This window comes from Amphibalanus amphitrite, unplaced genomic scaffold (assembly GCF_019059575.1).
Source record: "Amphibalanus amphitrite isolate SeventyFive unplaced genomic scaffold, NRLGWU_Aamphi_draft 000132F_arrow, whole genome shotgun sequence".
Taxonomy (NCBI): Eukaryota; Metazoa; Arthropoda; class Thecostraca; order Balanomorpha; family Balanidae; genus Amphibalanus; species Amphibalanus amphitrite.
In genome coordinates this window covers 735,156-760,180 of record NW_024881627.1, presented here as the reverse complement: position 1 = coordinate 760,180, position 25,025 = coordinate 735,156, and the positions used below count along the sequence as shown (strand labels likewise).

The window sequence follows — 25,025 nt, the reverse complement described above, 5'->3', positions numbered from 1 at the left end:
TCGGGGCCGGCCGGCCGGGCCCGTAGAAGGCCAAACGCAGACGTTTTCAGAAAAGCGTAAGCCGTATAGATACATTCGTCAGTGGATGGAGTTTTGCTGTGATTCGGCTCTCCAAGAGTGCGTCAGGGTACCAGGGCGGCATCTGATAAAAGTCGCTCACCACTTAGCAGCCGACTTCGACCCTTCACCCTCGTAATACACAAAAGCTTGCCGGTCATCAATCCACCTGCATCTCTGCATCTCCTTACTACCTATATCGACCAGTTACTGCAGCCGTTTTGGAGCGGCTCACGGCCGATTACATACCGGGCGTGCGCTAGCCGCCGGTGCTAAGCGCTAACCACTGAGTGCGCGTGGCCGACTGCCGCCCCGATGGCGCTGGCCCCCGGCACCGGCGCGGCGCTGCTGACCCATGGAGGGGGGGGGGGCTGCTAATTAGTTGAGCCGGAATTGGGATAGAAGCCGGTATGGGATTGGGATAGAAGCTCAGCGAGACTAAGGGATTGTGTGGTGCCTTCGGTAGGCCCCTCAAAATCACCCGTGTAGGGCCCTCAGGGCCGCCGGTTATGAAGCCTTTGGAGGCAGTGGTGTGGGCCCTCACAGGTACCGGTGTGATGCTCTCAGAGGCATTGGTGCGGGGCCCCCAGAGGTGCCGCTGTGGGCCCTCAGACAGTTGCCGTTGTGGGCCCTCAGAGACACTGCAGTGTGGGGTTGTCACAGTCGGGTGTGGGACCCTTAGAGCTGCTGGCTCGAACCCTTTACAGGCCGACAGGGGCTCTCAGAGACCGACAAGAGGCTCTCAAGAGGTCTGCGGTGCCTTCGAGAGCCCTGCGGAGTCCTTGAGACCAGCAAGGTACACTCAGACGCCAGTGGGGCCCTCAGAGTCGTCGGTGTGGGGCCCTCAAAACTCACCGGTGAGTGGCCGTCCGATGCGGCTCCGGCGTTGAGCCCCCAGAGCCGCCGAAATATGGCCTTAAGAAGCACTGGTTTCGGGACCTTATTCAGGGGTGCCGGTTGCACTCAGAGGTGGCAGTGTGGGGCCCTCAGCTAGACACCGGTGTGGGGCATTCACAGCCGCCGGTGAGGGCCCTCGCAGGCGCCGTTGTGGGGGCCTTCAACCATTGGTTTAGGGGGTCATCGCAGGCGTGTGTGGAACCCTTAGAGCTGCTGGTCCCTGATAGGCCGGTAAGGGCCCTCAGAGGCCGGCAAATAGCCTTCAGAGGTCGCCAATAGGCTCTGAGAAGCCGGCAAGGAGCCCTCAAAGGCCGACAAGGGACACTAAAAAGCCGGTGTGGGGCTCTTATGGAGAGAAGTGTGGCTCTTCGGAGCACATAAGGTGTTCTTCCGAGCCCTGTGGGGCCCTTCTGAGTCGAAAGAAGCCAGCGTGGACCCTCGGCCGCCAATTGGCGTCGCAAGGTCCCTCTGGCCAGAGAGGCCCCCTGATCCGATGGGGGCACGTGCCCCCCGCTTCCCCTCCCCCGGGTGCAGATAGAGAATGCAATCGGCGGTGCGGAACACAACAATTGCAATCGTTCCTCCTCCCGTCGCGAGGTCGCCCATCCGACCCATATCCCATGATTGTCAACCCTGGGCTCGGGTCGGCAATGCACCGGCAAGGAAATCAGCTTTAGGTGAGTAAAAAAAGTTATTAAGAGTCATTAGTTGTCGTTACGTTCAGTAATAACAACTATACGGTGCCATATGTACCCGACGTACAGCTTGGAGCCGGGCGCCGCCCGGTCTCCACCAGTGACGTCACGCTAATGCTTAGCGACCGGTCCATTGGAAATCGCGGGATGATTCTACCTCCCTTATACGGCCTTGCTGTACACCGATTTTCAGCTAAATCGAAAGACCCCGCCGTTTCCCGTTAAAATGTTAATTGGTCGTTAAAGGGACCCTCCCACTTAGAGTTGAGTTGAGATAGCCAAAATGGGGTCCCCGGCTCACAATTACCGGTTCCGGCACTCACAACATCGAGAAATGCCTTAAATCGGAAATATTGAATTTCAAAATTGCAGCATTTTGATTCAGAGGGGCTACCTAGGAATACCCCTCTGAATGTGTGACGTCAGCGCAGATATCTAACGATTTTTAAATGTTTGACTAAAACGTTTTGTAGCACGCGGTGGTATATGCTGCTTTGCGCGCAACAAGTGCCGCACTTTCAGCTGTCAAACTATTGCTTCCGCTAGGAACATTATAGAGTTCAGTGGCTAGGAACCACAGCGGAGATCCCAAAAAGTAAACAAAAGTAAAAGTCAAATCGTCAAATATCTTGAAAACCGGTGAATACTTTTCGGTGAAATTTGGTAGATATTCGTTTTGTGCAAAATACCACCCCAAAGATGCACATTTTCGGAATCAGCGCATCGAGGGCATCGAGGAGGACCTTGACCTACGTACCAATTTTGAGCTAAATTGAAACACCCCGAAATATGCTGCTGTGAGGATGATATTCGTTGCTGCTAAATTGACAGACGTAGAGTTCAGTGAGGTGGCAAGAGGTGGACTCACTGAACGCACTGAACTCTATAACTCTGACTCTAAAAGATTGCGATTTGCGAACGTAGTAGATACGAGCCTTGGTAGATACCAAGATTCTTACAAATAGTAGATACCTCGGCTCGGGCCACTGAACTCCGCTCGGGCTCACTTGGTGTTCTATATACCGTGGAGTTCAGTGGGCTCAAGCAAGGCTCAAGATGGGCTTTGGGCTCAAGGCCCTAAATCAAGCCCTAAATCAAAATAGGCTAGAGTGAGTGGGCTCAGGAGTAGTAAAGTACCTAATCTTGGGGCTCACTATGCTATATGCACGAATATGGATCACTCCTAGCTGTTAATAAATTATATTAAAATTCTAGATTGAGAAAAGGTTCATGCATTTGTAATAGTAGTTTTTTACATCTTCCATAAGTTTTTTCATGAAATACTTGCATGCCTTAGATGGGTCGTCCTATGCCGAATATGTCCGGCGTTGTGGCGGGATTGTATTGGAAATTTCAGCACATATTCACAGCATTATTTCGCATGCACTGAAAACAACACATGGTGGCCACTGAATTTTTTGGCGCAGGGCGGTAGCATAAATTTATTGTGAATGGCGGATGCCAAATTCTTCGGATCTGCAAATTCTCGGGTCCGCACATGCTGTTGGAACTTTCAACATGAAAGTCACGTGCTGCATGTCTTCCTGGGAGTTGCAACTTCCACATGCTCTGGAAGTGGTGCAACACTAATTAGAGGTGTGCACCATTCAGATTCAGCTGTCATTTTTGTCCCAGAAACCACCCTTTGCTAAGCTCTACCCAATTTTGTGTTATTCTGCCCAAATTTGAGCCTCTTTCCCATGACCATATTAAAGAGTACGCTGAACGCTCTCTGCTCGCTCCATAAGTATGGATAAAACAAGTTAAAACCAAAACCAGGCACTGGCTGCAACTGACCAACCATGCCAAAAACAAAACCATAATTTTGGAAATCCATGGGGTGATTTGTTTGGCACCAGGGTCATGTTGAGTTGCCAGTTTTATCAGCATGCCGCTGGTTTTCCTTCAAAGGAACTTCATTGCTGGTGTTCCTTGGCCTCTCATTGGTCAGCCATGCAGACCACAGGAAGTTTACTAATGAAAAGCCAAGAAATAGCAGCAGGCTGGCAGCCTGTTGAGAAGCAATGTGACTGAACAGCTCCCAGATCAAAGTGTTGCTGGATGGCTTTAGAGTGTGTCATGTATCACTCTGTAATTCTGTGTGTCAAAAACTAATGAAATAGCCTCATGTGTGTACAGATGTTTTTATTGGCATATCTCATCTGCTCACCAGCATTGCTGATTGTTGCAGGCTACCATGTGGTTCCTTTTAACTGCTGGTATGCTGCTGGCCTGTGTGGCCTCAGCACGTGGGCAGCTAACTGACAACATTGATGATATGCTCAACTGGTGCCTGGATGGAAAACATCACAAGTCTCGGCCAGGACCAGAGGACGAACTGCACAGATTTGTAAGAAATCCATCTGGCCTTCTTAAAAGCTTAATAATTTTTGTCCAAAATAACAAGATATTCCAATGTCGATGCAGGTTTTTATCTTGCTGTGCTGTTAGAGCATTCATAATTACTGCTCTATCTTGTCTACCCTACCTGAGTTGGTTACGATTAGTCTGTGTGACATTGAAAGGCCTGAGTAGGCTATCTGGAGTAGGCAGTCTGTGGTGGACTGCAGACACTGTTGCCTATTGAGTGTTGCACGCCCGGTTGCGCTCGGCGCTGACTGCCGCCGCCCCTGTGCAGTGCTCTCCGTGGCGTGAGCGGGCCTGCTGCACGGCCAACATCAGCCGCGCGCTGCACACCTCCTCGCTGCACGGCTTCACGTACGACCACTGTCCGGGCCGCACCATGTCGGCCGAGTGCCGCTGGTACTTCCAGCGCGACCACTGCTTCTACGAGTGCTCGCCCAACATCGGACCCTGGGTCACAAAGGTGGGGGATGCCCTGTCCGACCAGGGCCAGAGGCGCGCAGAGAGCGCGCTCGGTGTGGGCTGTGCGCCCGCTGTAAGGCGGGTGTTGTGGTATTCCTGTTCAGTAGTTGTTTTGCCTGTTTTCAGTAAGTTGGTAGGATGGCCGGCGATGCATGGTTACATGTGGCAGCGTGGGTGTTGCACTCGTCTGTTGTCCGCGTCTGTGTGACTGAGAATCTGACTCGCCGGAACGCCGTCTGCCGGCCCTCAGGTGGACATGAAGATCCGCAACGAACGTTTTGTGGACGTGCCACTGTGCGCTACTCACTGCACCATGTGGTTCGAGGCCTGCAAACGCGACTTCACTTGCACCGACAACTGGACGCGCAACTTCCGCTGGAAGAACGGCACCAACCACTGCCCGGCCGGCGCTCCGTGCTTCACATTCGAGCAGGTCTACCAGACGGCCGACAACTTCTGCGAGAAGGTGACACATGGTCGCGCTCAGCGGCCACGGTTTGTGTGTGTGTGTGTGGGGGGGGGAGATGCTGCCCCCATCGGACAGACTCTGGGAGGGGCTGCCCCCATCGCAAAGTAGGATTTTTTTCCGATCTAGCACCTCTTTATTCGTAGAGGGCAAACCAAAGGTAGTATTGTAGCCAGATTGTGCACAGATGTTGACCAGTGAGATCTGGTGAGTGTTACCTTTGAAGTTTAAATGTACATAATAAACATAGTATAGGGGGTCAATTGGACCCTGGCCGAGCCGTTTGGCCTCTGATCAAGCTAGAGCTTCGCGGAAAAGTTAGCTGTTGCCCAGGACGAGAGAAGGCCGAACATATCCAATCTCAAAGTCCAAGGTCATTAGTTGACTTTCCAAGTCGGGCCAGTAACCCAAAAGGCTGGAAAAATCGGGATCTCTTAGAATTTCGTAAAGTGATAGTGTTATGGGTATTTCAGGGTGCTGATCACGAATTTCATGTTAGTTTTGATCACAGACGATTTCTTCATGCATTCAGGCCAGGTTGGGTTAGGTCAGGTCAACCAGTAGGCGTCCTGCCGGCTATCCATAGTAGGTAGTAGGTGTCACCTACCACTGACAGCTTCATAACATGTTACGGAGGCACCAAAACTACCCACTTCGTAAATGTGCAAATGGTTGCTAAATTCGAATTCAGCTCCAAAAACTACCCTAGAGACAAGTAAAACTCGAAAAAGAGAACCAAAGTCATCAAAAGACAATGACCTTGACCTGACCTTCACGTGACAACCACCATAATGCATGGGACCAACGTCATTTCACATGTTTGAATGTTTAAAAAGAAGACGAAACGAGCGGATAATGTTACCTGACATACGCCGAATCGCGATTCCGGCGAAACATGGTCTCGAGAAATGGGTCACAGGTCAAAGGTCATTTGGTTCAGGGTCATTACATTCTCAGGTCAGGTGAAAACTTGATAAAATCGAGAGTACCGAAAGTTTCGTCGCGATCGGCCGCTTTTTGCGCCAGTATTTTGCGAAAAATCACGAGGGAGAGGTCCATCTGACACACCCCCCCCCCCCTCCCTACAAGTGCGAGGGTTAACAAGGCTACGTTAGGTACAATTAACGCTTGTCACCCTATTCCTGATAAATATGTCTGAGAAAATATGCATCATATAAACCACGGAATAAAATCATTCCGCCACCCTACGTCAGGAACATATATCGTGCTGTGTGTCATCAGCGTGTGTCCGTCAGTCCGTCTCTGTTGATACAGCGCCCGGTCAGCAGCGGTATGTGCTCTCAGTCGGCCCGAGTCATCACACCGCTCGGCGCGGGCAGACCTGCTAACCGCCACATCAGCTACAGTCGGTATCCTCTGGCCGGACCGCGTGATCCGACCGTCGCCCGTATGACCGTACGGTGGCCCGTATAATGGAACGGTGACCCGTGTAGCCGGACGGTGGCCCGTGTAGCCGGACAGTGGCCCGTGTAGCCGGACAGTGGCCCGTGTAGCCGGACAGTGGCCCGTGTAGCCGGGCAGTGGCCTGTATAGCCGGACAGTGGCCCGTGTAGCCGGACAGTGGCCCGTGTAGCCGGGCAGTGGCCTGTGTAGCCGGACAGTGGCCTGTGTAGCCGGACAGTGGCCTGTGTAGCCGGACGGTGGCCTGTGTAGCCGGACGGTGGCCCGTGTAGCCGGACGGTGAGCTGCGCTGTGACTCAGACCGGCTGTGAGCTGGCCGGTACGCGGACGGAGAGTGTGAGCTGCGCTCTGACGCCGACCGTGCCGCCCGTTTCAGGTGTGGGACCACTCGTGGAAGTTCACGGCGGACACGGAGCCGTGCATGCAGCTCTGGTTCGACCCCGCTCAGGGGAACCCCAATGACGCCGTGGCGCGCATCGGGGCCGAGCGGGTGGTGGTGGCGGCCGGCGCGTGGTCGCTGCCGCCGCCGGCCGCCGCGTGGCTGGTGGCCGCAGCGCTGGCGGCAGCGGCCCGCCCCTGACCAGGTCACCGTGTGTCGAGCACAGAGCGCCCACTGAGGTCAGTCTTGTGATCGAGCTTCCGCGCCGAAGGTGGAACAGGTGGAGCCGGCGACCAGCGGCGCGGGCACGGCGGCCTGAGTGCCGCGATCTGATCCAGATCTGCTGCAACCCATTGTATTCTCCTGTAGTCGATCGGTAGGTACTCATTTTTCTGATATTAGACGAGTGGCGTGTTTTGATACCCTGTATTGGAGACTGCCGTCTCGGGTGGTCCGTCTCCGACAGCGCTCGACTGTGGCGTCGGCTGCGGGTGTTATGTACATAGACGGGACGCCGCGGCTCGGATTCGGAGCTGGACCCGGTGCGTGGTAATGGAGATTGTTCGGGGCGCGGTCCCACACCGTAGTGCAATACTAGCGATTTGCGACAACTTACCAAGGTAATTTGTAGAGTACGTGTTTTGATGGATACGAGAGACAGTCCGTCTTTCGCTATCAGTCATTTGGTTCAAGATACCTTCGATAAGATACCCTGAAGATACTTTACAAGATATGATCTGAAAACTAAATGCGCTTTTCTTCCTTAACATGTGTTACGGGTGGTATGATAATATGATTCACTGCGTTTTTGTTCGACACATATGTTCGGGGCGGCCAGTCCGCCCACAGCTGATGCATGCTCAGCCGCTGATGCCTGGGGAAGCGCTGTGCTGTTTACGCCCACAGGTCGCCGGCCCGAGAGCTGTTCGGTCGCTGCTGTCAAAACAGCCTCCCACAAAAACACGCCGGCTGGGCCGCTGACAGTTCACCACTGAGAGGCCGAATAGCGTTAGCAGGTAGCCTTGTTCACCTATATGTCCGACCTGAGCCCACTGGTGAAAAGCGGCGACCGAGCAGCTCTCCGCAGCGCCGCGAATCCTGTACACTGTATTATACGCAGTACAGGTGTGTCTGCCCTGCACACAGAGACACAGGACGTTTTGTAGAGCTTTTATATCCGCTTGCTGCGGAAGGGAATATTGTACATTTTGAGAGCTTTCATATATGCGAGAAAATATAGTGCAATAAAACATTTATGAATCCTGTTGGATTTTATAGCTTGCTGAGTTATTTCTTTGACAGTGTCGGTCGGCAGAGCAGTCATCTACTACCGATCTTGGTATTTGCAAGCTGTCCGTCTGTGAAACGATCTCACGATACTGATGCATGCCGAACGGATCACACAGCAGTCCCATTTTATTTTTGCAACTTTTACAGCCTTACTTAAGCCTATCCTAGTGAAAGCGTTGATACGCGTTGATTTGACACTGGCATCCGTTTGAGGGCGGTGTTCTTTGGCCTGATTAGCCGGCCAGCAGCTGTTGCAGGCTGAGCAGGCCGGCTTCGCTGGGTAGCAGGTTCATCTTCAGCGTGTCAGAGAGCCACTGGGTGCGGAAGCACTCTCCGATGGCGCGGACGGCGCGCGCCGGCTCCTCCTGCTTCTGGGACGTGTAGAGGCGCGTCTCGAGCAGCCGGGCGCGCAGCGGGCGGCCCTCGAGCACGCGGAACGCGGCCGGCCGGCGCGCGTACAGGCGCTCCCCAAACAGCAGGCCCGAGTGGTGGCAGAGGCGGGCGTCGCGGCGCGGCAGAGCGCGCAGCGCCGCCGCCACCTGCTCCAGCTCGGCGTCGGCGCGCCCCTCGGCGAACAGCAGGTGCAGCTGCCGGTCGGCCAGGCAGAAGCCGCTGATGCCCGGCGTGCTGACGTCGCCGGGCCGGCGCGGCGCGGCGCCCTCGGCCGCCGCCGGGCTGGGCGGCTCGTTGAGCTGCTGGATGAGCTGCAGCACGCCGCTGCGCTGCAGGCCGCGCTGCGAGACCACGGCCAGCAGGCGGCCGTAGGCGCAGCGCGCCGGCGCCGGCCGCGGCAGCAGGTCCAGCGGCACGGCCAGCGACACGGACACGGACAGCTGCGCCGCCGACTGGAGCAGCTGCAGCGGCCCGAACGGCGGCGGACACGTGCCGCGCTCAATGTCGGCCGCCGGAGAGGCAGCCGGTCCGGCCGGCACCGCTGTCAGCGGCACCTCGACACTGAGCAGACGCACGCCGCGCGTCAGGGCAGAGACGTCCACCAGCACCTGCCGCGCACACAGGGGACGGAGAGTGGGGACAGCGCGCGGCGGGTCAGACCTCCTCGCGGACAGGGGACAGGAGCATGGGGTAGAGCCGCCAAATGGGCGAGGAGACGGTCCTTGCAGCTGACTGAGGTCCGGGGGCCGGCCGTCAGGCAGGAAGTTGTCTGACCGACTCAAAGTGTTGAATATATCACACATTTCTAAATGGCTTCTGTAGGACATAATGGTGTCTGGTAGTCTGCATGAAGCACCCAATGATTCACTACCGCTGACCTAGTGGTCGCGAAGCCCTCACGGCTCACACATCTGTACCTTTAAATCCCATTTAGGAGTAAAATGACGCACGTGTAGGAAACCACACGCCGCTACACTGTAAAGGGATCAGATCTCCCGTCTCCCTTTTCCCCACCTCTGCAAACTTGGTGGGCAGCGGGTTGGGCAGGGCGAACGGGTTGCCCGACTGTTTGATGATGTTGACCAGGTTCGGCTGGTGGATGTAGCGGTCGATCTCCATCTGGTTGAAGCGTTTGTTGCTGACCAGCGGTGTGGTATGGCGCCAGAGCAGCTCGATGCGCAGCGGCACGGTCTGCAGACGCTCCCAGAGCGCCTCGCGCTCCAGCAGGCCGCAAAACACCACTGACAGCTCGTTCAGAGTCACCTGACGGACGGAGCCACTGGCGTCACCACGCGGCGTACCGAGAGGCGCCTACACTGCTGTATGCAGCACGGCGACCCCTGGGACACGGGTGGGCAGCCATCCTGATCCTTTATCGTAACTCTGGGCGATCCAGAAAGGCGGTACCTACCTAATGGACGAGCTGGGAGGAATGCTCCCCAATCCCCATACCTTTAACTCTTCTATTTCGATAAAAAACGATTTATAATGCATACAAGGATCCTATTGGACGTGTTGATAAGGCAATAAATGTTCAAAATCAAAATGCTCATATCAATCAGCGAATGAAATCATGATTGCCCGATTTGTCGCCCCAGGCTGCAAAAGAAAAGTCGCAGATCGCCCGTCTACGGCAACACCGAGCAGAGTACCTATACCGAGCGGCCTGACGTGGCATGCGGTACAGCCTATCCGTACAGGTGTTATTACTAGTGCCACCTGGTGACAGGAATATAACCTTAAGAGTTGTGCGGTACAGCATACCCGTGCAGGCGTTACCACTGCCGCCACCTAGTGACAGGAATATAACCTTGTGAGTTGTGCGGCACAGCATAACTGTGCAGGCGTTACCACTGCTGCCACCTAGTGACAGGAGTATAACCTTGTGCGGCACAGCATAACAAAGCAGGCGTTACCACTGCTGCCACCTAGTGACAGGAATATAACCTTGTGCGATACAGCGGATCTGTCGCCTGTTCCGTCTGTTCCATGACGCTGAACGCCTCAATAATATCTCACAACGGCTCAGTTCCGGTCACCGTCCTATTTGAACGGTCGTGAGTAGCTTCTCAGGAGCCGGCCCACGTGTGGTGGGGTGACCCGTCCATCCATCGAGGCGGGCTCAGTCCAGAGTGGCGCACGGCGGTGCACCCGGGTGGCCGCCAAGACCAATGATTCCCTGAATTCTTATCATTATTCCGATTCAAGAATGACCCCATAAGACCAAAGGGCATAGCCTTAAAAGATCAATAAGTTAGCTACAATTAACTATGCTGCATTGCAGCTACATGATAGTTTCTGGCTTGTGTTCCGGAATGGCTCCTCTAATGACCTGCTGGGGGAACGTAAGATGGCCATTTAATTTTTCTTGAACATGGTTTTACGAACCTAAATCATGATCAAAGCGGCCTCTAATGACCTACTAGGGGAACGTTAGATGGTCAATAAACGTTTCTTGAAAATGGTTTTACGAACCTAAACCATGATCAAATCGGCGTTGATTAGCGATACATCGAAGTTTTGAAGCAGATGCCACATGAAGCGAAGGTCAAATGACAGGTCTGTCAGACGGAGGTGATGTAAATATGTCGGAGCCAGCACCTGGTGGGCGTAGTCCTGGTCGGGCGAGCAGTACACCTCGCCGTCCGGCATGTGCACGGCCGCGAAGAAGACGGGCGGCCGGCGGGCGGCCTCGGCGCCGGCCGTGGACGCCTCCTCGCCGCCGTCTGCCTCCTCAGCCGGCGGCGGCGGCGTCTCGGACTCCTGACGCTCGCCGGCCGCCATGGCGAAGCCGGTGGGCAGCGCGGGCAAGCCGTCCAGGCCGCGCAGGTGCACCACCAGGGGGTTGAGCGCCAGCCGCTGGCGGGCGGCCAGGAAGGCGGGCGCGCGCAGCACCAGCGCCACCTGCACCAGACCCGGAGAGTCGACACAGAGGGCGCTGCTGGCGGTCAGCTGCAGCGTGCCTGCCGCCACAGCGGGGAAGCGGGAGGGAGCGTCAGATGCGGGCCATGGTAAAGCGCCACTTTAATGGTGGTTCTTAGCGTGGAAGATAGCCGGAGCACCTTGCTATTCTTATTTCTATGCAAGCTAAGACAATGCTTATGTGTCATCAAGACGACTGAAACATCTGGGCATCTAAACATCAGGCCGGTCGACGGTCATGATCTTTCAATCCGTAGGACTTAGGAGCGTACCAAGAACCAAAGTACTCTTGTCTCACAGAGATGGCTCAGTCACCAGCATCAGCCTCCATAAGGTACTCGATTGACCACATAAGTGAGCAGTGCTCGTAGAAATAATAGATCAAGACAGTGACCAACAGGTCCTTGCGATTTTTTTAGCCAGCAGTTCATCTCGTTACATCGGTGGGTCTTTAGAGCTGAAGAAAAATCTATCGCACCAATGCTTGATAATGTGAGCTGAATGAGGCCCCATTCACCCTTCTGCAAAAATCCTCAGGCTCATGCTGTAAATGTACCTATAAGTGTCAAAAAAAGAATAGCATGATGAGTATTAGGGTTTTTATCGTCCATGCTTATGTAGGTTGATGACAAATAGAATTACCACTGAAGAAGAAGTCCATGTTGAACGTGAGTACCAGCTCGTTTTTGTCCTTCTTGCCGCGCGCCGAGTCGGCGGCCTTCTTATCACCCTGCTGCCGCTTGTCGCCAGACTTCGCCTTCTTCTTGCTTTGCGATTTTCCCTTGTTACTTTCCCGTTTGTCCCCCTTAGTTTTTGGGCTGGATATCTGCTTGAAATAATACAGGTGCTGGTTGTCAATGGAATGAAAAAAAAAAACACATCAAAACTCCAACACCATAAGAAATACCTAGTCACTCGGCGAGTTCGGTGCACACATAGGTGAGAGTTCCTATATTGCGCCAGGTCTCCTAATTGCGCCCGCGTCATCTGCAAAATTAATAATTCGATTGATCAAATAACTATAGTAACTATAATCATCAACAATTATAATCACAATCACAATCAATTATAATCACAATCACAATCAATCATAATCACAATCACAATCAAGCACAATCACGATCGCAATCATCAATGCAATATTGTTTGGCCTACCACCACCAGCGTAAGGTCTTAAGCCGCGTACCTACTACATACATAGGAGTGATTTTGTAAAATGCGGTGTTTTCTTATTGTGAACTTGCTTACCTACATCAAGTTCCTGTTTTTTTTTTAGTTTTTTTTTTTAGTGGCCTATACTTACGTTGTTGGTCTCGCGAGGAGGGCACTGGGCAGCGACCTAACTACGCCGCGAAAAAGAAACCGGCCGTCCTAACTAAGACCGGTGGCCACTTAACCGCAAGGTAACATGGGAAACCCATACCTATCCAATTATATCCATGTACAGTAGGTCAGTAGGTCTACAAAATAAGTCCTCTCCGTATGCGGGCAGGTGGCGCCCGAGTAGCGGTCAGGCGCTAACTGCCCACTGGTGACCCGCATACGGCGGGGACTTATTTTGTAGACCTACTGTACAATGTCATGAATATGGGGGAAACCCCATGAATTTACGTTTTTACTGAACTGTAAATCAGCAAGTTCCTGTTCTGCTGTTTCTGTGGAAACACTGTTCGTGCAGAAGTGTGGTGGTTAAAAGTGATTTTAGTAGTGTCATGGTATGTATCACAGACTTCTTATGTATGTATATATTTGTCTAAAATCCGTGCACTGGGTGGCTTTTCGGGATTTGCGTCCTTACAGCAGTACAACATGAAACGAGACAAAACAATGAAAAGGTGATACAATATTAGATATGGGAGATAAAACGACAAGATTCTAAAAGACAGAGTTCAAAAATGTATAGGTACCGTTTAAGGCAGAGACTAACGCATAGCGCGCTTAAACTCTCGGATGGATCGCATTTCAGTGACTCCGACTGGCAGATCATTCCAGGTGACAGTGGCTCGATGCCTGAACATACGTTGGGTAGATGTCCGTCTGCACGGCGGCAGCTCGAGCTGATGCTCGACCAAATGATTAGGTAATTCAAATGTGTCATAGAAGTATGCAAACCTTCAGTTAACAGTAATAAATGTGACGGCATAACGGCAACTTATTAGCGTACCTGCAGCCGCGGCGTTAGCATTAATTATCGTTGTAGGCATTGTCATTCCTGACACACACAAGGGGGTGAACATGTAAAATGTGTAATGCACCATGTACCTACATGGAAGATGCCTATCTACAGTAGGACCTCGGGTCGATTGTAGAAGCAATAAAGCCAGGCACGGACGTTATTCGGTGGCACGAGGTCCAGCACAGATATAAACTGCAGGTAGGTATCGTGGTGATGGACCGGCCACAAATCGTGAGCTCTGTGACACCCATGAATTTCTACAAGCCTTGAGCTCATTCGCAGGTTGACTGTCCATCATTTCTCTCTAAAACCAATCTTTTTTATTACCAAAAACAATTACCTGAGCGAGCAGTCTAGTGCTCTCTCGGAACAAAGTGTACTTAACAGAATTGGTCCGTCTTTCCGATGTCGTGCGAATGTCTTATAATGACTTGCAAGGGATTTCCCTCTATTTAGTCATTAAACTTTAATCTATGCCTAATAAATTAATCTTGTATCTGTAAGGTCCCCATCAGCACTTAGTGCAAGCGGGACTTCTCCCAGCAAAGTGTCTTTATATTTGATCAAGAATCTTGCACCGAATATAATTTGAAGCTGTGATTGTGTCATTTGAAGCTCTTGCAAGAGCGGCACAATGCATAGTGGTAACTGTGGTAACTTTTCATCATGTGTGCACTGTGCAGTGTGCAGCCATGCACATCTGTTTGTGGTAGGCTTTGCTGATCTGTCGTCTAGGGATTTTCACCAGTTGAGGGACGGCTGTAATTATGGTACATACATATTCCTGTTCACAGGGCTGAGAGACGCGATCGCGTCCGGGTTGACCGATTTGCTGGCAGGAATGTATGTATTTTAACCCTCGCCCGTATTGGTGTTTTTTCCAGCCGCGAACGTATAAGGGGGGGGGGGGGTCCGTTGGACCCCCCCCCCTTGCCGTTTCGCCCCTGATCGAGCTAGAGCTTCGCGGAAAAAACGAGCGTGTTGCCCGTGACGAGAGGAAGCCGATGCTACCCAATTTTAAGGTCCTAGGTCATTGGTTGACCTTGCAGGTCAAATCAATGACCCCAAAGGCGAGAAAATCGGGACCTGTTAGAACGTCGTAAAGTGTGGCTGCTGTGGGGTTTTTCGGGGTGCTGATCACGAATATCGTGTTAGTTTTGATCAGAGATGATGTCTTTAAGCATTTAGACCAGGTCGGGTCCGGTCAGGTCAGGTCAACCAGTAAGGGTATTCGTAGTAGGTGGCAACCGCCTCTGACAGCTTCGTAACATGTTACGAAGGCACCAAAACTACTTCGTAAATGTTCATATGGTTGCTAAATTCGAATTCAGCTCCAAAAACTGGCCTAAAAACATGTAAAACTCAAAAAGTGAACCGAGGTCATCAAAGGTCAATGACCTGACCTGACCTTCAGGTGACCTTGACACCCACCCTAATGCATGGGGGCAACATCATATCACATGTTTGAACGTTTGAAACCACGAAAAGACTGCAAACGCGCGGCTAATGCGAGCCGACATATGTACGCCGAATCGCGATTCCAGCCAAACATGGTCTCGAAAAGTAGGTCACAGGTCAAAGGTCATTTGGGTCAGGGTCATGAAATTTTCAGGGTAGGTGTGAAATTGATGAACGCGAGAGTACCTACTGAAAGTTTCGTCGCGATCGGCCGCTTTCTACGCGAGTTATTCGCGAAAAACCATGGGGGGGGGTCCGTTCGACCCCTCCCCTATACGGGCGAGGGTTAAGCTGTCCAGTCCCTGTTCACCTGTTCAGTTCCCGTTCACCAGTTCAGTTTCTGTTCACCTGTTCGGGGACGGGTGTGACCAGCCGCTCGGCCTCCGCCACCAGCGGAGTGAAATGCCGCTGACAGAGCTCGTCGCCGACGGCGCCGAAGCCGGCGGCGATGGGCAGCGCCAGACCGGTCGGCGGCTCGTCGCTGGCCACTGTGCTGCTCACAGAGACGTCCGCCGAGCTGCCGCGGCCTGCCGGCGAGCCCGGCGGCGGCCCACGCCCAGCCGTCACGGCGCGCGGTGCGCATACATATAGGTATGTAGATAGTGGCAGACAACAATGGAGAACTTCTAATGAACATGAAAGTCACCTGCATCTGAGTAAGAGCTGTATCAAAAAAGAGCAGACATTCCACAGTGATACTGACATTTCCAGGGAATATGCTATGACTGATTTGACCACCTATATGATTAACTGATGACACACAGGTGATACAGCTAGCTCTAACAACTGCGGTCTATGCGATAACCGCTCAGACTGCGGACTGTCGACCACACAGACCATTCGGCCGGTACGTGTGCGCCTGCTCTGGTCTGTCTTGCTCGGTGCTCACCCTTCTCCCTGGGTTCGAGCGGCAGCGGGCGCGCCTCCTCTCCGGCTGGCTCTTCCTCGGCGGCGCGCTCGGCGATCGGTGTTGTCAGCGTCACCTGGTCGGCCGAGGGCGCGGCGCCGCCGCACTCGGCGCCCACCATCTCCATGTGACCGGGCCGCTTGGTGCGCATCCTGCGGCAGAGGCGGTCAGCTCGGCATCGGACAGCCGCTGCGACCACTGGGTGCCAGCTGGCCAGCCGAATAAATCCACCAGGCCATAGAGGGGACGGGGCTGGTGCTGAGCTCAAAGAACAGCAGCATACAAAGTCATGTAATGAACAAAAAGTCGAAATAAATGAGTTATGGTATCTCTAAATCTCAGAGAACTCAAGCCAGACATAAATGAAACGTAATTCGGTTGTAGCAATTTCACTGAATTATGTAACATATCACTGAACATTGCGGATTGCGAACCACCTATCAGTTACGCTTTCTCATAGCACGATGGCCAAGCTACAATGAAAAGGCTGATGGGAACGTCGGGCGACGCGTCCCCGCGGAGTGCCACCGCGCTGCAGCCGGTGCAGCAAGGGGACGGGACGGCTACTGACGCGCTGGGCACGGCCTCCTTGGCCTCGGTGACGGTGACGTTGACCTTGTGGTGCAGCAGGTCGAGCATGCCGTCCTGGTTGACGGCGATCGGGTGCTCCAGCAGCGCCACCATGGCCGACACGTTGTGACCGTGCACGATGGGGGCCAGGGCCGAGCTGGAGCCGTCACCGGTCACCAGCTGCAGCGGCCAGAAATGGGCGCCAGTCGTTACCATCCGGTATACATAGTGCGGACGGGCACGAGGACACTATCACAGGGTCGGGGCCAAAGGTGGGAGCTGCGACAAGCTCATAGGAGAAACGGGAACGGACGCCAAATGAAGTCGTAACGAGTCCAGTCAAAAACGAGGAACCGAACTGAACTTCTCACTGGCCAACGGCCATTTATGGCTTAAAAACACATTTTACGGCGATACTAATTGTTTCAGTTATAGTGGTGAACGGTGCTTAACTTTATTCACCTACCTTGGCAACTCTGCCCCAGTTAATCAGAGAGACGGAGCATGTCTTGTAGAAGGCAGAAGGAAGCAGGTCATATTGCAGATGCAAATAGCCCGCGGGTTTGGAAGACAGTGTCAGAGGTGACGTTGACTTCTTCAGTGACCCTTCGTGCTCCCGCCATATGGCACACACTGCTAGTTGAAACAGTGGCATGATGAGGAAACAGAAAAGCTGCCAAAAAGGCAGGCCACCGAGTCTTTGAGGTGACAAAGTTAATGCTAGACGTTCTTTTAGTGTTTTTGAAAATAGTGTATTATTATCAATTAAATCAATCACGTAATTAAGCACATCACACAGTCACAGTGCTTCACGCAGTTATGCATTTCCGATGGGACCAAATGCACAATACCGGTCTAGCATCTCGTGCAATAAGCGATTGTTACCAGGAAATGAGCGAGTCTTGACGTAAATTTGATGAAGCTAAAATAAAGTCAGCAGCTGAGGCAGGCGCCCGCGTTTGTCCTGATACAGACAATTGTGACGCCATGTTGCGTTGAAAAGGTGCAAAGGCAAAGTCTACAACGCTGGATTTATTCAAGGCCTTGAAACAGCGATTACATTAACTGACTTTACTCAATCACAGGAAAAGTAACACGTGGCGTGTGATTGCATCATTCCTCTTTCTCGATTAAAATTTGCGCTACGCCTTACTTTTGGCGAATCAAAGAACGATGCTAACAGTTTCTATGGACCCATTGGACTATTGGTTTCTATGGACCCATTGGACTATTGGTTTCTATGGACCCATTGGACCATTGGTTTCTATGGACCCTCAAGCAGGGCTGCGGAGTCGGAGTCGGAGTCGGAGTCGGAGTCGGTCGGAGTCGACAGTTGTGACCGGAGTCGGAGTCGGAGTCGGAGTCGATTTTAGAAACCCGAGCCGGAGTCGGAGTCGGAGTCACCGAAAATCTCTCGACTCCGCAGCCCTGCTAGGTCTGCAGAGTCGGAGTCGGGAGTTGGAGTCGGTCGGAGTCGACAATTCTGCCCGGAGTCGGAGTCGGAGTCGGAGCTGGTTTTTGAAAGCCGCAGTCGGAGTCGGAGTCGGAGTCGCCGAAAATCCATCGACTCCGCAGCCCTGCCCTCAAGATCCATTGAGGTCAAATGAGACGAAATTTCGTGCAGAATGACGCACAGTTTAGCTCTACATAATGTGTTTGAGAATACATCGCTTAACATATCTTGCGATAACGGATAATACCTAGCAGGTTGGTGCAATTAAAAAAGAAATCTGTTTTGCATCATACATTTATTAATGGCCTTGTTTTAATAGCATAACTGCACCAATGAAATTAGGACGACAATCAAACGAAGCATCATGAATAGCAGCGCCCAGCATTGCAACTTATCTGACAGCCATTGCAAGTCGTGAACAGTCTTTTTTTTTTGAACCTATGAAACCTATTTAATTACTTCTTTGAAAAGGCATACCTAATATCCCGGCCATATACCTAGTTAGTTCTCCTGACGACGACAATGCAGATAAAGGTTCAACAGACTGATCTAACAAAAAAGTGACACAATGAAGACGATGAAGCAAGAAAGGCCACCTCCTTGTTCAATACGAGTACCTAATAACTTATTTTATTTTATGTTATTTTAAGCGGCACATAATCGATACCGACTCGTCGATGTTTGAAGCTCACATGAGGTTTGAACGCCGGCGCGATTCGTCGAGTTGAGAGGGTGCAGTAGGTATGGTGCAGTGCAGTGCTCAGGCCGAGTGCCGAACTCGCCGCCGTATATGTATAGCACCGGGTTTCTCCTGAACACTATCGCTGTGCACGAGTCAACTGATGCCGGCGCGCACTGTGCAGGGCGAGGTCGCCTCGCCCTCAGTTACCGCAACTACGAAAAGGGTACCTAGCGCCGCCGGCACGACTGATAACATTATGCTATTTCATTCATGTGCAGCTATAGTTATAGCCGTATGTATGTAGTATGCAGAAGCATTATCTCAGTTGTCTGATGGTGATGAGTAGGTCCTAAGTGCCCCGCTCTACTCTCTGATATAATAGGTGACATATTCGTAGAAGTCGGATCCGTCCAGATGGGGTTTGTTGTTGGTGCCGATCATGGTCCAGAAGATCTGGTTGTCTCCCTGCGGCTTTCCGAGCGACAGCAGCGAGTGGCCGGTGGCCGGCAGCCAGGGCAGTCGGAACTGGCCCTTGCTGCGGCTGTCGGACACGTATCCGCCGATGTCCTTCTCCAAAATGAAGTCGTTTTCGGCGCTCTGCGCAGCCTCGTCGGCCGAGTGGATCACCAGGCTCTGGCTGGTGGGCAGCGAGCCCATGAAGCCGCGGTAGCCGCCCGTGGACCTTTTGCCCACGATACGGATCTGGTAACGCTGCCGGGCGCCCGACAGACGGAGCTTATCAGCCCGCGCCAGCAGCGAATAGGCGCCGTGCGGGTTGTCCACGTTCCGCTCCAGTATGTTGGACCGGTCCCAGCCCGTACTCCTGCGGCAAGGTAGACAACGGGACGTGAGCGGCAGTGGGAATAAAATGCACCGTTGGTGCAGGATGGCGACACAGGCACTTGGGGCAGGATGGTGACACAGGCACATGCTAGATGTCGTTTCCTATCAGTTTGAGTCCTGCCAGACCCTCTCAAAGGAGGTCTAGCCACTTTCGGCAAGCTTCACTTATGAGCCTTATTAAAAAAGCGTCTTACATACCTATCCTTTTCACTAATGGTTTATTTAATTTCTGGCATTTCAGATATACTGAAGAAATTAAATTGAGTTAAGTTTGTTCGCGTTTTTGATGCGTTATAAAAAAACAACTGAATTATTAGCTCATGCAAAAGGTTTATAAAACAGTTTTGTTATGTAATATCTTAATTCTTATCTCCATGCCACTGGCTGCGCTAACCCTGTGGTGAAGTAGCCGATCTTGGTCCAGCCTGTGGTGCCGTTCATCTCTCGGCAGTAGAGCCGGATGGTGGCGCCGTCGACGGAGCCGTAGAAGAGGCCGCTGGCCGGCGCGCCGTACGTCTCGCTGAGGTCGCGGCAGGTGACCGTGACGTCGGTGGTACACAGCCGGCCGTAGCACCTGTCGTCCGGCTCCAGGCAGTCGGTGTCCAGCCGGCAGAACTGGCGGTGCTCGGAGCGGCCCGGCCGGACGAACAGCGCGCTGCCGGCGGCCACCCGCAGCCGGCGGAAGTCGGGCACGGTCCGGTACAGCCGGCACGTGCCGTCCGCGGCCGTGAAGCTCAGACTGGCGCAGTGGCGCCGCTGGTGACAGAGGCCGCAGCAGGCGCAGCTGGTGGCCGTGCTGACCGGCGGCTCGACCAGCTCCGAGTCGGCCAGAGTGCCGCCCTGCAGCACGGTGGACGCGCAGCCGGCGGCCGGGTCCGGAGGCCACACCAGCAGCGTCGCCAGCAGCAGCGCGCGCCGCGCCGCCATCACTGCAACACAGGCACCGGGCGCGTCTGACGGGCGCGCCACGACCGCGGCCCGGTGCTCCGCTGCTCTGACTCTGACCACCACGGAGCTGTCGCCCAGAGGCCGCCCGCATCGACCAGCTGCGTAACTGGCTTCTCAGTCCTTTAATCAAACCGATGAGAATGACAACGAGTAACCAATAACCATACCATGTCATACTGTTGTGGCCGGCGGACTAGGCCCTATGTGAACCAAAATACATTCCAAAATACACAAAATACATTCCAGGGTCCAATTAATCTATACCTATGAGTGAGTGAGTACACAATATGCAACACACATAGCATTGCCGCCCAGAACAGACCCAACGTGTTTCGTATTCAAGTTCATACCACTCAGGCATGTATTTACCTAAGAGCAGCACTGATGACCAGATAAAGGTTCAACGCTTAATCAACTGATGTGCGATAAAGTGAACAAAGTAATGAACAGTCCATTTGACCCCTTTGAACTGAATTAGGTAATGCAAGTCGTTGATGCTGTGAGCTATGGCTTGTTTCAGCATTATGATGAATATTAGGTATGGCGTTGAAAAACGACCTTATGCTCATGTTACGGTGGTGAAATAATAGTGAAATACGGCAAAAAAAATATTTTCATTTCTAATACCATAATATAGAAATGGTACATAGTTAGGGGTAAAGTGGGGGGAGGGGAAGGGTGACAATTAGGGGGTCGATACACTTACTGATTTTGTCGAGTGGTGCCTCTGAAATGGCGCGCCAAGGGCACGCCATGTTTTTGAAATCATGCACAACTCGAGAGGCGTTGAGCACTAGCGACCGAGAGCGGGCTGCCCGATTGGGAACCATGGCACTCGATTTACACGTTTACGCCCGGCACCCGATTTACACTATTACGCGTGGCACCCAATGACACTATTACGCGTGGCACCCACTTACACTATTACGCTTGGCAACCGAATTCATTATTACGGTCAGGTCACCAGAGGTCATCACAGGTCAAATTTAGTCAATTTCAATAATTTTGGAAACTGCCAACGGCTAACTTGGGAACCAATAGAACTACAGTGCCGCGGAAAAGCGCATTCGATAGCCCTTTAACAGACCTTTCTGATTAATGTTTTCAGGTTTGACCATAGGTCACGGTCTAGCCTCCAGAGGGCAAAAACTGTACGAAAACTGTTTTTCGGCAATTAATTTTGACTCAAGAGAGCCACGACATTACTTTTGGCAGCATCGTGTTCCTCTCGTCGAGACGCGTCGAATGAACTATTTGTTGACCTTGAAAGGTCATTTTGAAAATTTGACCTCAGGTCCAGGTCATGACCTGACCGGAAAGGGTCATGCTGCTGCATATCAGTCGATCTGTATCGTCGACATAAACACATCATCTGACGTGTTTTCACCGCTCACCATAAGTTTAAAGTCTGTACAGAGCCATAGGGAATGATTGTGGTTCTATCCTTTTCGTCACGAGCGCCCGGTCAATTAGCGTCGCCGCATTGCCGAACGCCGATTGGTCGATTTCCGTTAGCGCATGGACGCTGCTTGCGGGCACATTGCCTGTAGAAAGCATACCACTTTCTCCAAATTAATTTTTTTTTGCTGCAGTTTTATGAGCTTTGATGGTTAAAATGATCAGGAAAGAAAATAATGAATAACAAGAAGAATTTGTTTTTTAAAAACATTTTTATATACGATGAACTATTTTCCGTCTTTAGTGGAGTGGAGGCTAGATGGTGTTTGCAGCGAAAGCTGCTTACGAATTGATCAATATTAGCAATTTTCACGACGGCCATCTCGTACATATTTGGTACAGATTAGGTGCAGATTTGGTGTAGGTTTGGTCAAATAAGGTTCACTGCGTTTCTTAAAAGTTGTGTGGACCTCATGTTTCAAATTATCAGACATTATTTTCGATTAAAACACTGAAATAAAGCCATGGTATGAAACTATTTATTGTAAAAGAGATTTGGTGCAGATTTGGTCAAATTAGGTGCATTCGCCAGATAGTAGGTACGTCGTGAAAACGGCTAATATTATCTGGCTCCGACCAACTGCATGCTGATTGGCCGACGGTTAGCCTCTTCCATGCGTCTTCCTGTATATTTTCTGACAATCCTTCACGACCGTCTGTCACACTTTTTGTAATGCTAAAAAAGTCGAAGCGTATCCCTGGGCACATATGTAGTATGTACGTACATACTACATAGGTAGACGGTGGATAGAGTCTGCACCGATCAGCCTGTGGCCAACTGTTCCACGGCCCAGTGGCGACCCGTGGCGAGGCGCTGTTCACCGGACAGTATTTGCCGGGGCGAGCCGTCTGGCCAGTGGCCGACCATCACTGTCAAACATGTTCTCCAGACACAACTTTATCGCCGCTCCTTACTTGCTGGTGTTAAGCTAATGGAACTCGTTAAGCTGTCTTACACTTAAAAATGTACGTTGCGGCAGGAATCGATTCCTGCTGCGGACTGCATCGCTTTGGCCTCGTTTTTGTCAAAGGTGGGGCTTTCCACGACAAATCGACAAGTGCCCTGCACCCTCATATTTTATTTTCTGCTTATAATTGGTCTAATAGGTTGTGATGGGCGGGAAAGCCAGCTTAGGCAAGGATTTTTTTTTTTCATCGAACAACGGTTTCCGAGATATAGCCTCGGGCAATTCCTGGAGGTCACGCTGCAACCCTATATGTTTGGCAGCTTATAACTCAGAAACTGTTGGTTTTCTATGATGAAAACTTTATATGGTTCAACTCGCAATCAACCATCAAATATTTAAGCTATCTCGGATTTTTAATTTTTGAAAATTTTGAACACGTGACCTCTTGACTTATTTTTTTAAAGAGTGACCTTGATATTTTCCCCACTGAAAGTTGCAATTTTGTCTGATGACGGTTAAAGCCTTATCAATTGTAATTCATATGCGATAATAAAAAAGTGGTTATCGGCCTGCGTTGGCCTCAGGTCAGGGCCATCGTCCAATGTTGTCCAGTCTGCTACCTTTGTCCAACCAATTCCGAATTGGACATTGGACAAAATCAAAACTCCTAATATCCAGGTTCCGATTGGCACCACTATAACAGATGAAGTAAGGTTGGGAGAGTTTTTATTGAACGGAAATGATAGACGATCTGTTAACTGAAAAGCCTAAAACTGGCCGTCAAATTAATGTATCGTCCATACGGGTCGCGTACTATGCACATGTTCGATCAATTCTCGAGTACGGTAGTGTTGTTTGGTCGGGGGCATCAAAAACAAACACAGACAGACTCGAGAGAGTTCAACACAAATTTTTGATCTGGCTGAACCGATGCTCTCCCCCGGCCACAGCCTCTCAAAGTTTGGACTACGCTGCCCTGCTTCGGCACTTTCGGATGTGTGCACTGTCTTCTCGAAGGGTGCAGCATGACATTTTATTCATCCGCAATGTTTTTAAAGGGAGGATCGATTCGGCTTTTCTTTTACGGAGTTTTTGTATATCTGTACCTGTTAGGTTAGGTCGCCAACTATCGCTATTTCAAGTGCCATATGCACGTGTGTGTACAGTCAGAGATGGTCTGTTTACGAGGGCACCACGTCTGATCAATGAATATTTTAGGGCCTCGCCGACATCTGATGTTTTGCGATGGTTTTAGCACATTCAGGAGATGTGTCGTTGACTATGTGAGAAGCCGCTAAATGTGCAGCTACTCTTCGTGATTTTAATGATTTGTCATTGTGTTGTATTGTATTATTATAGGTAGGACTTCGTCTTTAAATGGGGTGTCCCCGTCGACGATGAATTAAATAAACTAAACTAAACTAAAGAGAGGCGACTTCTGTCAACTGACCGGTGTGCAGCATGCAGATATTGATGCTCTTGCAAGTGTTATGCTTGTTGTTTTGTTGATTTTTCAAATGAAGGCATGTTTAGAATTGGTCTGCTAATTTGTTTATGCATCAAACAACATCGGTACCGGCGAGATTATCGTTTTTATGGCACGTAAAGGCAGTATGTTCAAATTACCCCACGGTGGGGCAATTTGAACACACCGTGACTTGGTGGAGAAAAAAGGCTATGCTATCCAAGGTACGCTCGGCTCGTCCAAACAATGAGGGTTGCATGGTGAAAGGAAGTGACATCTGCGCTACTGAAACAGTTTTTCTTCATCCAGGGTTGAGTTGGAATTTGGTGCAACGGAGAAGACGTAAAAATATGTTCAAATTACCCCACCCTACCCTACCTAGGTAGTCCACCCGACAATGGTTGCAGTCACGCCAAAAGACTGTTCAATGTTCATATATTTGTAAAAGCATTTACAAACTGAAGACCTGAGACTAAGAAACAGCCTACCTGACGTTCCACTGGATGGCGCTAATGCGTCTGGCCGGTGCGCTGGTCTGAAGCCGTGTGACCGGTCGGCCGTCCGCCGCTGATGCCTGCCGGCAGCTGGAGCCGACGGACCGGCACCCGGCTGTGACCTGGTCCGGCAGTGCCGTGGGGCGCAGTCCAGTCCCCTGCACGTACCCCATCGCGGTTATCGTCTCGGCAACCGGCTGACACGCCCTGCATGGCAACCGCAGCCGTCTGGTCGATGGCGAACAAAACACACCAACAAAGGCGCAATTTTATAAGTGTATTCCACTACTGATAAGCAGAATGCCGTTCCTGACCA

General features: G+C 51.7%; 3 protein-coding genes across 9 annotated transcripts; 1 reads left to right on the top strand and 2 right to left on the bottom strand.

Annotated features, from left to right (window-relative positions):
* Positions 1-2,184: 2,184 nt before the first annotated feature.
* LOC122382035 (folate receptor beta-like) lies at positions 2,185-8,006 on the top strand. Of its 7 annotated transcripts, none has more exons than XM_043366907.1 (5): positions 2,185-2,244; positions 3,841-3,999; positions 4,288-4,476; positions 4,726-4,941; positions 6,740-8,006. In XM_043366907.1, exons 2-5 carry the CDS (start codon positions 3,847-3,849, stop codon positions 6,941-6,943), a joined length of 762 nt encoding a protein of 253 aa, XP_043222842.1. In that variant the 5' UTR covers positions 2,185-2,244; positions 3,841-3,846; the 3' UTR covers positions 6,944-8,006. The 7 variants fall into 7 exon arrangements, with proteins under 7 accessions (XP_043222842.1, XP_043222839.1, XP_043222841.1 ...); XM_043366904.1 differs by having other exon boundaries at positions 2,200-2,254; XM_043366906.1 differs by having other exon boundaries at positions 2,212-2,288.
* Positions 8,007-8,140: 134 nt separating this feature from the next.
* Positions 8,141-17,496, bottom strand: LOC122382034. Its single transcript, XM_043366900.1, has 8 exons — positions 16,925-17,496; positions 16,460-16,638; positions 15,871-16,040; positions 15,330-15,508; positions 11,990-12,173; positions 11,027-11,388; positions 9,440-9,688; positions 8,141-9,033 (listed from the first exon to the last, which is right to left on the bottom strand). The coding sequence occupies exons 1-8, from the start codon at positions 17,111-17,113 to the stop codon at positions 8,266-8,268; spliced, it is 2,280 nt and encodes a 759-aa protein (XP_043222835.1). The 5' UTR covers positions 17,114-17,496; the 3' UTR covers positions 8,141-8,265.
* Positions 17,497-18,573: 1,077 nt separating this feature from the next.
* LOC122382058 lies at positions 18,574-20,690 on the bottom strand. The gene is made up of 2 exons (XM_043366939.1): positions 19,831-20,690; positions 18,574-19,416 (listed from the first exon to the last, which is right to left on the bottom strand). Exons 1-2 carry the CDS (start codon positions 20,361-20,363, stop codon positions 18,957-18,959), a joined length of 993 nt encoding a protein of 330 aa, XP_043222874.1. The 5' UTR covers positions 20,364-20,690; the 3' UTR covers positions 18,574-18,956.
* Positions 20,691-25,025: the final 4,335 nt, after the last annotated feature.

Bases quoted from the DNA above. Each gene is read 5' to 3' on its own strand.
- LOC122382058 (XM_043366939.1), bottom strand. From the start codon at position 20,363: ATGGCGGCGCGGCGCGCGCTGCTGCTGGCGACGCTGCTGGTGTGGCCT. The intron at 19,417-19,830 runs GTTAGCGCAGCC...ACCTTGCCGCAG, and splicing joins ATCGGCTACTTCACCACAGG to GAGTACGGGCTGGGACCGGT.
- LOC122382035 (XM_043366907.1), top strand. From the start codon at position 3,847: ATGTGGTTCCTTTTAACTGCTGGTATGCTGCTGGCCTGTGTGGCCTCA. The intron at 4,000-4,287 runs GTAAGAAATCCA...GCCCCTGTGCAG, and splicing joins AGGACGAACTGCACAGATTT to TGCTCTCCGTGGCGTGAGCG. The intron at 4,477-4,725 runs GTGGGGGATGCC...GCCGGCCCTCAG, and splicing joins TCGGACCCTGGGTCACAAAG to GTGGACATGAAGATCCGCAA.
- LOC122382034 (XM_043366900.1), bottom strand. From the start codon at position 17,113: ATGCCACTGTTTCAACTAGCAGTGTGTGCCATATGGCGGGAGCACGAA. The intron at 16,639-16,924 runs GTAGGTGAATAA...TGGCCGCTGCAG, and splicing joins ACTGGGGCAGAGTTGCCAAG to CTGGTGACCGGTGACGGCTC. The intron at 9,034-9,439 runs GTGGGGAAAAGG...TGTGCGCGGCAG, and splicing joins TGCCCACCAAGTTTGCAGAG to GTGCTGGTGGACGTCTCTGC.